The sequence below is a fragment of the Indicator indicator genome, chromosome 23 (genome assembly GCF_027791375.1).
Source record: "Indicator indicator isolate 239-I01 chromosome 23, UM_Iind_1.1, whole genome shotgun sequence".
NCBI classification, from domain to species: Eukaryota; Metazoa; Chordata; class Aves; order Piciformes; family Indicatoridae; genus Indicator; species Indicator indicator.
Window position 1 is genome coordinate 8,336,495 of NC_072032.1, and position 14,083 is coordinate 8,350,577.

The following is a 14,083-nucleotide window of genomic DNA, read 5'->3' on the forward strand; positions in this document are numbered from 1 at the left end:
TTTCACAGAATGCCAGGTTAGAAGGGATCATCTGGTCCAACCTAGCGTAGCTGAAATGAGAAGGCTCAGCAACCTGGCAAGCTGAGTCTGGAAACTGCCTCAAGGGGACTTGTGGCAACTGGCAGTCACCCTTTCAGAGTGGTGGAGGTGAAGCAGCAACAGGAAGTGCTGCAGGAGAAGATCAAAGGCCAGAATGAGGCAAGCAGGGGACTTTTCACTAACCCATCACAACTGGGAAAGTCTTGGAACTCTTGCCAACCTCTTCTGTAAGTATGAAGAGTAAAGCATTTAGATCTTCTTGTTAATTTTCCCCTTCACATATAAAAACAAATAATGGCTGGTGGGAGAATGATCCTCATTTGCTCAGAGGGTTGCTCATATCTGAGGAGGTGCTGTGAACAAGTGCCTGCAGAAGCTGTCTCTTCCATTTCACCTAGCGACCTCTCAGGCTGGCCTTCTGTTAGCCTCTCGTCAGCTTACCAATGACCTTGGCAGGAGAGGAGGAGGCAAATATCCTTGCAAAGGAGATACAGGGCAGAGAAACCCCAGCCTGTTGCTGGCATCTTCTGCATGCTCTGCTTCGTGGAAGTACTGAATCCTACTGAGCTGCAACACTTTCCCAGAAGGATCTCTGCCACCACATGCATTTTATTAGTACTTTTGTGATTTCCAGATGTGGACAAGGACTGTTACAAACAGAGCACTGAGCACAGTCTGCCCAGGAGAGGACGACAGAATTAAGATGTTATTTGGGAGAAGAAGGGATTCACACCCTGGCTAATCTCAGCATAACTAGAAAATGTGGTTTTCATCCCTCTGTACGAAAGGATGTTGTTCAACACACCCTCCTGTAACTAATAAGGGTAGAACTAATATGATAAATAACACAGCCCTGGCAAAAGGATTACTGCAGCGGCAGAGGAGCGGTGGTTGTAATCGATGTAAAATAGGTAAAGCCCTGAGTGTCACACCTAGAATATTGGTTAGTAACGCTGAGCAAGGGGAGAGCTTGTAATTCACAGGGGCTGGCTTGAAGTTCATTTGCAGAGCAGGGAAGGAAGCCGTTGGACGTGGCTGATAGAGCGGCGCACGTAAACAGCGGGAGAGGGATAAAGAGATTTATTTACCTGAGTGCAGTGCAGCTTTCATTCTGCCTTATGGGTATTTTGAGTTTGAGCCTTATATAAACTTGTGCACCTTTAGTCTATTTAGTCTCTTAGGCTGTTTAGTCTTGAGAAGAGAAGACTGAGAGGGGATCTGATCAATGTCTATCGATAGCTGAGGGGTGGGTGTCAAGTGGGTGGGGCCAGGCTCTTTTCAGTGGTTCACAGTAATAAGACAAGGAACAACAGGTTCAAACTTGAACATAGAAGATTTCACCTCAACATGAGGAGAAACTTCTTGACAGTGAGGGTGATGGAGCACTGGAACAGGCTACCCAGGGGGGTTATGGAGTCTCCTTCTCTGGAGACATTCAAAACCCACCTGGATGCATCCCTGTGCAGACTACCCAAAGCGATCCTGCTTTGGCAGGGGGGATGGACCTGATGATCTCCTGAGGTCCCTTCCAACCTCTAATATACTGTGAGACTGTGATATCTTGTTCATAGTGATATTTAGGCTCACACACCTGTGCCATTAGTGCATGGATGCAGACATCCCTCTCCTACCATTACACGAGGTCCCAGAGGCTGGTCAGATGCTATAGCCCATGTCACCTGTGAGGACACACTTGACAGTACTCAGAGGAGAGCTGAACTTCATGACTGCATGAACCCACACCTCAAAAATAAGAAAAATCTGCTGCTGAATCCAGGGAGGAGGAAAAATAAACATGGATGTGGCACTTTGGGACATGGTTTAATGGCCATGGTGACGTTAGGTGGATGGTTGCACTCTAACCAAAATAATTCTATTGCTCTGTGATTTACTGGGATTATTTTTTTTTTCAATGCTTTAATTCCTCAGTGCAGGTCAAATCCTTTTTTTCTTCACTGGCTTCCCAGGTGCTGCAGCAACTCAGTGAGAGGGGGGGGAGATGCTGTGGTGGGTAGCCCCTCTGCCTGGGTGATGAGATGAACAGAGGTGTGTGCACTGAGTCTGCAACAGCCCTTCTTCTTCCCTCTCACTCCATCTGAAGTCTGTTGTATATTTGTTCCTTCACGGCTCCTCGTCCTTAGATTAGATTTCTCCTTTCTCATTACCAACCTTAATAGACCCTTCAGACCTCATTCCAGCCCCAGATATTATCTGACCCGTATAATTAATTAATTATAGCCCAAATATTATAGATTATTAAAAATAGCATAACTAATAGTGTAATATCTCAAGCTGTCGACTTTAATAGTCAACATTGTCTTGGTCTCTCTTATCAGGCTGGGACACCCGGTGAGAATATTGATTTCTGGTAATTTTAACCATCATCTGCCATCCTGATGGGTAATTGTCAGATTTTCACCAGAGTCAGAGCTCATTTGAAATCGTTAAACCGTCGGCAAGGCTCACAGTTGATCTTAATGTTTCCTTTTTCTCCCCCTTCAATATGTTTCAGCAACGGAGAGGAAAATAAATAGAAAGAGAAAGGGGGAGCAGCGGGCGTGCAGCCATCTGAGGGCTCTTCTGCTTTGTTTTCTCCCTTTTCACGCATACCCCGCGATGCCGAGGGGTCGTGTGTGCCCCTCTCCCTCCCCCCACCCCGCGTCAGCATTTCTTTAGAAGTAATAATTTTAAAATAAGATAAAATTAATTCCCCGCGAGTTCCCGCAGCACACGCACGTGCCAGTGTTCCTCTGGCGGGTCGCTGCTGCTGTCGGTGCAGAGCTCGGGAAATGAGGAGTAAAAAATGGGAGGGTTCTGTTCCCCCCAGCCAGGCCAAACCCCCATGCATCCCCGCCAAGGCTGCTTCCCACGCGTGTCCCGGCCGTGCCGGGGGTTGGGGCCGCGGGTTGGTATCCAGGAAAGAGATGGGAGGGGGTATCTCCCTGTGCCCCCTCCACACCTAGCCCAGCATCCCGGCGGGCCCGTGGATTCTCTCGGCGGGGCGTTTCCAGCAGGAGAACTGGTCAAGTGCGTGAGGAAGCCCCCGCAGAGGGGACTCAGCCGCAACAAGCGACAGCAAAGGACCTTGCTGGGTTTTGACACAAACTGGTACTGGGTGATCAGCTCCCAAACTGGGAGGGGGCGAGGGGCGGATAGTAAACGGGGACCCGCTGAGATGAGGTTTGAAGGGCGACGAGTGTCCGTGAGTGCCTCTGTCCCCCCCCTTCCCATAACCACCGATGACGCCCGGGGGCATGTCTCCCTGTGCCCCGTGTCCCCCCCTCCAGCATCACCCCCCTACCCGGGGCTGCCCTCGGGCTGGCGGGGAGCTGGGAGGGAAGGGAACTGTTTAATAGATCCTCCGAGGATTCCCCTAGAGCATTATTTAAACTTCTAATTATGATTCATGTGTGTGATAATATTAATTTAATAATCAAGGAGCTGTGCAAGAAGCATTAACCTCAATTAAGCTCATTACTACCCTAACCTGGAGTCCCCGGGGCTTTTAAATCTTCTGCGATGAGGACCTGACACCGCACTGATAGAGGGCGAGATCTGCTGGCAAGGTCTTTTTTTTTTTTTCCCCTAAATTGTTTGCCTTCGTGGGTAGAGTTAATTAATTGGCAGATTTTGGCTCGGGGATCCCAGCCCTCCGGGACAGAGCCGAGCATCCCGGGGTCCCCAGCCGCAGCTCTGCAAGGGGACGAAAATCAGGAGACCAAGAATCTGGTGCGAGGCAGTGGCTGTCGGGGGGGGGAGGGGGCTGCTGGCGGCCACAGAAGCCAGTGCCACCAAATAATCATCATAATTAATAATAATTAATTATAGCAACAACCACAACCCAAGAGGAGCTCACTCTGAGCAAGAGCAGATTAATTTAGGAGCCAAATTGCGTTCGGAGACAAAAGGGGAAAGCGAAGAGCCCCAGGGACCTCCCGGACACATACCCCCACCCCCAGCTATGCAGAGGCGGCCGCGGGAAACCTGGCATCGGTGGACCCTGCGGAGGGACGCGGAGGCTCCGCGCCCGGTGCAGCCACCGCAGTGACGCAGTTACCATGGTTCGCCGCAGCCAGGGCTGCCAAATTGTTTTACGCGGCGATATTACCCGGAGCTCCATACACACACCCCCATTCACCAGGGATGGGAAGGGGTATGGACGGTGAACGGTTAGGGAAAAAAAATCACCAAAAATAGGACGAAGAGGAAAAGGAGCGTTTGGTGATCTGGAGTTTGATGAAAATTAATTTGAAAATTGATATTAACTAACTGAGTTCGAGACGGAAAAGCGCTCGGAGCCGAAGCCTCTCCGGCCACGCCTGGCAGCCTCTGGACCACCGGAGCCTCGGCTGAGGGGACTACCAAGGGCTAGAAAGCAGCGGGGCTCCCTAATCCCCTTGTAGAGTGAAGGGTGGCGGGGCACGGTGGGGGCTGCGAGCAGGGGTCCTCCCTTTGCAAACCCAGTACATCGCATCCTGTGCCTAAGCGCGATAACCCAAGCAAGGGGGAACACAGAGACCTTTCCCCATCACTCCCCGGGGGCAGCCGGTGCTCAGTCGGAATCGCCCGGGGTTGCGAGGGGACCGGTGGCTCCCAGGGGATGCTCTGGCTACCGGTGCCCTCAGGCTTTGGAATGTGTGTGTGTGTCCGCAGGTGTAACGGAGCTGGCTTGGGGGAAAAGCGAGGGCGATCCTGAGTTTCTCCGTTTATTCTGGAGAAGAATGCGTTTCCCGGGACTTTTTTCCAGCGAGGCGAGGCGAGTCCAGGCCCTAAACCTGGGGCCCTGGCTCTTCAGGTCATCGATGCCAACCCCGCAATCCCTGAAAATCAGCGGCTCCCCGGGAGGGATTGCGGCTGGTCCCTCCTGGAAGGCCAATGGGACAGACTCGTGTCGGTGAAGCGGCCGGCGAGGGGACAGAGACTGCACGTCACAGCTCATCCAGGGCCCGTGACTACTGCTAACTTTGCGGGGAACAGATAACCAGAGATGGCAGATGGATGGAGATTGCACAAATGAGGCTCTAATTGACAATCAATTGTGATTAGGAGCAATAGAACATCTTTATAACGCTCCCGTAGAGCTGCCGACAAACAAAAGCGCCGGGCGGGCTGAGTGGGGGTCCCGGCGGGCTGAAAGGGGGTCCTCGCCATCTGACTCCCCAGCATTCCTGTTGATTCCCCCCATTTCCCAGTTATGCCCACGACGCCTCTGTGGAAGGGGCTGCTGTGCTCCTCTCGGTGCCCATAGCGCCTACGAGTATGTTGCGGGTCACGGGAGGTGTCCCTGTTTGGGGGTGCGCCCTAGGGACGCGGTTCCTCCTCCTCCAAACACCAACACAGCCCAGGAACTGGTGCAAACCCAGTTGCTCTGGGCGCTGCACTCCTGGGGACTGTGCCCGGGCACCAGGCACAGCGGTTTAATTGCAATTAGGATATTGGGGTTTTCCCTAAGATATGGTGACTGAGGGAATAAAAATGAGCCCTGCCAGCGCCCCCCAAAAAATGCGTTCTCCACGGAAAAGGTCCAAATGCGGGATACTAACGGAGGAGATCTGATAAACCCAAATCATTGGCATCTGCTGCAAATATCATCACTGCTCATCAGTAACACACACACATATCCGATCCACGGGCAGAGGGAACGGGAGGAGAATTCATCCCAAAGAAAAGATGGGATCGGAGGAGGAAGGAAAGAGGAGCTGCTGACAAACAAACAAACGAAGGAACGAAGAAAGCAGCAGCCATCAGCCGGGGGGTGCTTTGCCAACACGGGGAGAACTTCTCCCGCCGTGAGGTCAGGGGAAGAGGGAGAGGAAGTGCTCCACCCCCCTATTCCCCATCGGAGATCACACACACCATTCCAACCCGGGAAGTGATTTATAATTTAAAGATAAAGCATAATAAAGTCATAAAAGGGAAAGGACACTGTTGTTGTGCCTGATTAAAATCTAAGGGCTGGTGTATAATATATGAGCGGGGGCTGCTGCGGGCCCCCGCCCCGCGGGACTCCCCTGGGCCCAGCCCGCTGATGGACTAATCATGTCCAAGCCCCACCAAAATTACAAGCTGATTGTTTTACCCATTATTTCTCCCAACTTTTAATTTCTGCTTTCTAAAGGATCATTGCCCGCGGTAATTGCAAAGGACCTGTCCTTGTATGTGTCACCAGCCTCAAAGACAAAAAAAAATCTAATTTTCCTTTTATGCTTTCTCTATTTTCCTACACCACAGCCACCCCACCCCCCTCTTATTTTTTTTTTTTTTCCCTTTCCTGGCAGCTAATTCAAGCCGAGTTCTGACTGGAGCGTCCAAAATGAGGATGAAATTGATACGATCAAAGCACAGACACATACACGAGAGGGGAGGGAATTAAGAAGGGGGAGAAATTCGAGGTTTATAATTTGCAGATAACTTTTATTCCTATCTCTTAATTTTCTGTAATTAAACCCGCTTTTCCTAAGGGTATTTTTTCGGCAGTGGAAGTTGGCTCTGGCGAGTGCTGTGGAGGGAACAAACCTTCTCTCCCAGTTACTCAGTACCTATTGATCGTTGTGTTTTGTCTTGTGCTGCTTAAACGTATTAATTTTCTTCTAGCACTTTCCTGGCACTTACATTTGATATTTAATTTAAATTAATTAGCTAAAATAGAGAGAGAAAAGGGTGTGCTTCTGACGGGGGGGGGAGAGGGGGGGAGGGAGGGGTGTCCGCAGACACAAACCCCGCTCCAGCCGCTAAACCTCTATCCATAATTTTCTCCTTTTTTTGTAATTTGATAAAACCAGCAAGGAAGGGAAACAGGTGCTGGGGGCTGACACCTCTGAGCCCACACACACAGAGCTAATCCCCTTTTGATCACCTAACTCGACCATTAGGGGTGGCAGAGCCGAGGTCCCTATTTTCTGTGTATAATATCTTCTTTATATTGATCCCGCAATTATTTAAAAGAAAGCGTCATCTCCTCCCACTTCTCCAAATAAGGCTATTTAGATGCTTTCCAGATGAGTGGAGGTGTGCTGGCACAGGGCTGACAGCCGAGTATATCACAGCCACATCATCCTTCATTCGCTCCGGCCCCCCCCACCCCCGGCACACACTCGCACCGTGTCTCTCCTCCGGTGATGAAGATTACAGACTATTATGGGCAAGGAATTAATTTGTAGCCAATTACAACCCAGTGCTAAATATGAATGCATAAATAAGGTACAGCCTCGCCTGTGTGTGTGTGTGCAAGACGCGGGGGGGGGGGGGGGGACAGGAGCGCTTGGGCAGCCTGGTGAGGATGATGAGAAGGAAGAAGGAACAGCTGAGAGGAGACTCTAAGCCGAGCATCACCCTCTGATCCCTGCCTCCCACGGAGCTTTCTGGCCGGACCCCGCCAGACCCCGCCGGACCCCGCGCAGCCCCTACTGGACCCCGCACGGACCCCATCAGCCCCGGGTAGCCGAAGGCAGCGGCTTGCCCTGAGGCGAGCGTCCCCGGGAGGAGTTTCCAGCTCAACTTCGCCGGAGGAAGAGGAGGGGGGGAACAAGAAGTGAGGTGGGGTGGCGGTGAGGGGGGAGAAGTTGCAGCGGAGAGGGTCTCTGCGAGGAGTCATGAATGTGAGCAGAGACAAGGTTGGGGACATCTCTATCCCGGCAGCCGCAGCCGCGGCGGTGACAGCCCCCGCAGCCGCCAGCGGGGGACAGAGCTGCGGCGGGCGCGGGGACATGGACAGCCGCGGGGAGCTGCCGCTCTTCTGCCCTGCCAACAGGGACAGGGGACAAGGGGACAACCCCAGCAACACCCCCGGACAAGAAGGGGCAGTGGCCGCGCTGCCCATGGTTCACAGGACCACCTCCTTCTCCGTGCTGGACATCCTGGACCCTAACAAATTCAACAGCAAGAGGAGGCCCTGCACACTGCTCTACAAACCGGTAGGCACCGAGTTCACGCTGGGAGCAGAGGATAAGCCCGAGGACTCAGGGACGGAGCTGACCGAGCAAAAGGCTCTCGACGAGGATTTCGACACCTGCAAGAAGTCCGCGGACCTGATCAGTAAGTAGGTCTGGGGTACCGGAGCCGCCCCCCCTTTCCATCATCCCCGCGGTGGAAGGGCTGCTCTCAGCCCCCCGGGGAAGGAGCTTCCATGGCTTGAAGAGCATCCTTCACCCGCGGGCAGCCGGCTCCCGGCGGGAGCAAACGCTCTCGGTTGCTGTTGCTGGATGGGAAGAGGTGGGAAGCTGCGTTAGGCTGGGGGGACAGAGCATGGGGACAGGAGCATCACACCGGGGCTGGTGGAGGGGCCCCGGGGATGCTCTGCACCATCCGGGCTGCTCTGTTCTGCCCCGGCGGGAACCAGCGCGGGATGCCCGACCCGCGCATCCCCGGGAGAAGCGGAATCAGTCCCGGCGGTGCCGAGACGGCTGGAGTCACGGGGGATCTTGTATTCCTCTTCTTCCTCCTCCTGGGAAGCGGCAGCCCTGGGTGCGAGCTCCGGTTCAGGCAAACTTGGAAGCGGCTCCTAGATCAGAGGCTTCAGAGGGCCGGAGCTCCGGGCCTAGCGAACCTCTCTCTCGGTGCCCCCACGGAAGCCCACCTCAGGTGCCACTACCGAGGCACCGGGGACTTTAATCTCTCTTCTCCCCAGCCTCCAGCTCCGCTTTCCTCGTCCCTTCCCCCCTCTCCGCAACCTGCGCCCCTTGCTCTGGGCGACAGATTCAATTTTCTCTCTCCCCTTGGCTTTTTTAGGACAAATCAGACTAATTGTGACAAAATGCTGGTTATCTCTGGAAAAACAATTAAATTCCTTCGATTACATTTAAGGTAAAATGTGCTTAGCAGCGTAAAGAGGCTGGATAATGGGGGAAATCGCCCCAGAGTGGCATGTAGGACTGCCTGGATCGATATCCTATTATCGAATTGTGCATATCTCTTTCAAGCACCTTGCAAACTCTTCCCTAACATCTAAATTATAGGGTCAAAATTCGGATAATTACTCGATTAAAACCTATTACACTTATTAGGGCTCGCTATTGATCGGGAATTGCATTCGACCCAAGCTCTAGATTGCTTTTTCTTTCTGGGTCCAAATATCCCAACTTTCTCACCTCTAAACACGGCGGCTCTGGGGATAGTACAGGTTTTCGGGGAGAAGCAGCTAGTTGTGGAAAAGATCTGCGGCTTCTCTGTGTCCTGAGAGGGGAGAGAAGAGGCGGCGAGTGGCGGGGGGAAACTTCTCCGGCAGGGAAAAAGAATTTCTCTGTGTCTAGGGCGGGAGAAGAGAACTCCGAGCTTTCTGACCCCGCCATAGCACCGCTCATTTTAATTGCATTAAAATTAAGCAGCGAAAAGGTCTGGAATCTACTTCGGCCCTTGAGTTTTGCAAGACAATTTTAATCCCCCAAAACAAGCCGTGGGAGCATGGCACTAATAGAAATCCAAAGGGATTTTTAGAAGCGGCGCGTAGCCAGGGTAATTATTGGGCTAAACTCATAGGACTGTTGTCACACGGAATAGATTGGGGCGATCAGACAGACGGCGGAGGTCAGCTTGCCGCTCATCTCGCACTTTTATCTTCAGGCAAGGGTGGAAATGAAATTCCATCACTCTTCCAAACATCGGCGTACCCTGCTCGGCTGCTTCTCCCGCCGACCAGTTTCCGACCACTTTCCCGGAGAGTTCCCACATTTGCTTCCTGCTCCTGCCGCCCCAGTCGTGGGTAGATCTGGCACTGCCCCCAAATCGTCAAATTTAATTAATCCCTTACCCCAACTTATAATACGGTTTAATTTAGGAGAAGTGTTCGAAAAGCGGCTCTGACCAGCAGAGTGAAAACAGCCGGGAAGGGCAAAGGCGACAGGAGAGAAAGCAGAGCTGCTCACAACGCTCCCCAAACTCGGTCAGTTAAATAAATAATAACAATCACGGTTAAAATTCCGCATTAAATTAACACCAAACACCCCTCAGAAACTATATCCAAATTCCAGTGTCAATCTCCTTGGCTGCTTGCACTTGCGCTGCGTTTTTCTGTTTAAAGAAAATTGTAGTTGGAAATTTTTAGTTCATTTCCCAGAGTTTACTATAAAAACTAGGCTCTAAATTCCGTGGTGCCCGCTACCTCGCCGTGTGCGCTGCTTAGCCCCCAGACCCATCTCGCAACCTCATGGAAACCTTCTATAAACCGGGTGTGGTGGGAAAAAAAAACAGGCACTTGTGGTTTCTAACAGATTCTACAGGTTGCTCGTATGCAGGCGCTGAGTCGGGCTGGGGAGAAACCAGTCGGGTTGGGGTGTCTGCACGGCGGCCAGCCCCCGCTTTTTGTGCCCGCCGGGTGGAACAGGGAGCTGGAAAGGGCTTTGAACAAACCCCTGGTGATGAGGAGACATTTTCTGTGTGGAGAGCAGCACAGTAAACTTCTTTGCCCCTCTCTTCCCCAGGGTGCCAGCCATACCCGACCTCGAGCAAAATAAGCTCCATAACAAAATACGCTTTATTAAACACCCCAAATCATATTCACTGGCTTCGGGGTGTCTGGCGTTTGGACACTGAACGAGTTTGGGGTGCAAGAGTACGTTCAGCCTTTCTGAGGATTAGAAATAAGTCAAGTCCGCCCGGGATAAGGGTTAGATAAGAGACTCGCTTTTATTTGCAGATCTCGGTTAACCAAGTTAACGGAGCCTTTGGTCAGGGGGTTCCCGGAGCTGCACCCCCGTTGCAGGTGCGAGTGGAGGGAAGTTTGGGAGTGTCTGAAAACATCGGCTGAAAAGGATGGCATTTCTGGGCCTTTGCCCCTCGGAAGGAGCCGGAGCCGCGGAGCGGGGCCGGGAGGAGCCGGCTCTGGAAAACGGGATTCGCTTTCAGGCTTCATAACGACAGAACCGTCATCAGGAGCCCGATAGCATTAAATATCGGATAATTACCCTGTTCTCCGACGGAGACCCGTTAATTGGAGCGTAATATAAACCCAAATAAATTAAATGACCGTTAACTAGTTTGTACATTACACAAAATGAGTTTAATTAAGTTTGTATCTGCTCTGCTAATCAATACAAGCATTTACTCCACTTTAATACTTCCATCTCAGGAAATGAAAAGAGGTCAGAATTGGCGGGGAAAGGGTTAAAAAAAGCCAGCGCGAACCCCAAGCCTAAGTCCCCTCGATGCGGAGGTCTCCCCTCACCAGTGCAGCTCAGAACCGTATCACATCTCTGCTGCCCGGGCGGGGACCGCGGCCGGAGCATCGCCCCTGCCAGCGCCCGGCCGCGGCTCGGGGGACTCAGGGGATACCCCAAAAGCATTCCCAAAGACCTTCGTAAATCTCCTCCCCAAGCCTTTCCCAAAGGCCTTCCCGGCCCCTCAGTGCTTTGCGGGAGCAGCAGCGGCGATGGGGAAGCATCCCTCGCCCTCGGTGGCCGAAGATAGGCAGCTCGGAAGGGGCGGGCGCTGCAAGACCCCAGGGCTGAGCGGCCCCTTCGCGGCTGCAGCCCCCAGACGGTCTCGGAGGCGGCTCCGAGCCCTATCACAACTCCTCGCCTTGCCCCCCATTGCCCATTTCCGATGAGCCAACCAGCCGCGGGCACCACGGAGTAGCCGCATCCCCATGGCGGGTACAGGGCCCCCAGGGGGAGCCTCTCAGCAGCGGGGAGCACGGAGTAGCCGGGTGAAGCCTCCCTACGGCGAGGCCGCGATCTCCCCGCTGCCCCCGGGACAGGCCGCAGCGGAAGGGGCCGGGGCTGGGGAGCGGGTGGGGGACGGGTCCGCCGGGGCTTAACAGCGGCTGTCGATTGTCCGCAGAGGACGGGGAGCTGTGCAAGGCCGAGGAGTGCGAACTGGAGTGCAGCAGCCGGCCGAGCCGCAGCCCTGACAGCGAGCTGCCGGACGACGAGGAGCTGTGCGGCGAGGACAGCGGCGGCGCCTCGGCCGCAGCCAGCGAAGCAGACCCGGGCCAGCTCCGCGTCGAGGGCACCGAGCCGGGCGGCGCCGCTCCCCTGCCGCCACCCCCGCCGCCACCGCCTCCCCCACAGCAGGCTCCCGCGGGCCCCGGCGGCGCGCAGCAGGGTCCGCAGCAGCCCAAGCCCAAGCGGAAGCGGACGGGGTCCGACTCGAAGTCGGGGAAGCCGCGGCGGGCCCGCACCGCCTTCACCTACGAGCAGCTGGTGGCGCTGGAGAACAAGTTCAAGTCCACGCGGTACCTGTCGGTCTGCGAGCGCCTCAACCTGGCGCTGTCCCTCAGCCTCACCGAGACCCAGGTCAAGATCTGGTTCCAGAACCGGCGCACCAAGTGGAAGAAGCAGAACCCGGGGGCCGACACCAGCGCTCCTACCGGCGGCGGGGGCGGTGGCGGAGGCGGCGGGGCCGGGGCTGGACTGGGCGGCGGGGCGCTGCCCGGGGGGCTCAGCCCGCTCAGCCACTCGCCGCCCATGGGCACCCCTCTCTCCATGCACGGCCCCGGCAGCTACGCCGGGCACCCCGCAGGTGGGCTGGTGTGTGCCGCGCAGCTGCCCTTCCTGCCCAGTCCCGCCGTGCTTTCGCCCTTCGTGCTCGGCTCGCAGACTTACGGCGCTCCGGCTTTCTACACCCCGCACCTATAAAGCCCGGAGCCCCTTCCTTCTCCTCCTCGCCCCCTGGACCCTTACCCGCCGCCGCCCCTCGGGGTAGCTGGCAGCCCGGTCGCCCTGCGGCTCCCCCCTGCATCACCTCCGAACCCCAAAGATGGAGCCGCCCCACGGCCCCGCAGCCGCCCCGGGAGGGAAAGGGGCTGTCAGGGGGCCCCGCTGCCCCCCGGTCGTTCCCGTGATCCTTTTTATACGTGATGTGCCCGGACTGCGCTTCTGGGGGGGAGGAAGAGGAAAACCTCCCCGCCGTGTACATACATTAGATGTAAATCATCGTTACCTGTATTTTTATTTTCACCGCCTCTCGTTGCCATGTGGGTTTGATTATTTTAATTATTATTATTATAATTATTAATATAATAATAATTATTATTTTGGGTTCGTTTTTATTCCGCTCTGGCCACTCATGGAAGACTTTTAGAGAAGAAGGTTTCGTACCCATCTGACTCTCAGGGTAAAGCAGAACTATCGCTCCTGTCGCGACGTCAGAGTTCCTTCCCGTGACCTCACGGTGACGACATCTATTTGTCACTGATGTCACCCCACGAAACCCGAGCCTGGGGGGCAGCGGGGCCTGTTTTTCCGTTGCTCATTCCTATGTATCTCTGAGTGTTCCAAAACTGAGAAGTTTTTACTTTCTAAGGGACATTCGGGGAGAGGAGGCGGCGGAGATAGGCTGGGGAGCACTTTGTGTGCCGGACACTTTAAATAACAGATAAACGGAGGAGAAGGGGCGGTTGCGGCTTTCTCTGCCCTGGGTTCCCAGGGATTTGGGCAGAATTCTTCTCTGGAACACACCAGGAGCTGGGGAGATTGAGGGGGGAAGTCCTGCACCCCCTTTTCGTATTGGTTACCCCAGAGTGTGCTTCCCACTCCAAATAAACCTCGTTCTCCCCGCAGCAGGGAGCATCCCCGCTTCCTCCCCTGGATTGCTTTTCCTGGAGGGGCTTTGCCGGTTCCTGGTCTGTGATATTTATAACCACAACCAGGTATTATTTTTTCTTGCAGGGAGCCCGAGCTCTCCCGTGGGTTTCCGCAGGCGGGATCTGATATTTTGAGTTTATGTAAAAGTATTAAAATCGCGTTTCCACTCAGATTCCGCCGCTTGAAAAAAAAATCTCTTTCCTTCGCTTCCCTGCTGATCACTGTTGGACTAGGATCCAAGCCGGTCTTTTATGATTCCCGTTTTAAATATTTTTTTTTTCTTCGTGTCGAAGAAAAAGCCGTTGACCGCTCGGAGCAGCCCCCGCAGCATCCGGCCGGTGCCCCAGGGACGCTGCCACCCCATTTCCTGCTCCATCCCAAACCTCCCCCTGCCCACGTTTTTCGGTTTTCTTTTTTTGGTGTGGGTTTTGGGGTTTTTGTTTGTTTGTTTATTTGCTTGCTTGGTTTTGCTTTGTGAGGTTTTTTTGTTGTTGTTTGGTTTGGGGGTTTGGTGGTGTCTTTTGTTT

The 14,083-nt window shown here is 54.1% G+C and overlaps 1 protein-coding gene across 1 annotated transcript; it reads left to right on the forward strand.

The window, feature by feature from the left end:
* Positions 1 to 11,617: 11,617 nt before the first annotated feature.
* Positions 11,618 to 12,608, forward strand: NKX1-1 (NK1 homeobox 1). Its single transcript, XM_054391427.1, has 2 exons — positions 11,618 to 11,761; positions 11,814 to 12,608. Exons 1-2 carry the CDS (start codon positions 11,618 to 11,620, stop codon positions 12,606 to 12,608), a joined length of 939 nt encoding a protein of 312 aa, XP_054247402.1.
* Positions 12,609 to 14,083: the final 1,475 nt, after the last annotated feature.

What these genes read in the sequence shown, in the direction of transcription:
- NKX1-1 (XM_054391427.1), top strand. Translation starts at nt 11,618, where the DNA reads ATGGCGGGTACAGGGCCCCCAGGGGGAGCCTCTCAGCAGCGGGGAGCA. An exon ending in GGGCCGGGGCTGGGGAGCGG is followed by an intron (nt 11,762 to 11,813) that starts GTGGGGGACGGG and finishes TTGTCCGCAGAG; the next exon opens with GACGGGGAGCTGTGCAAGGC.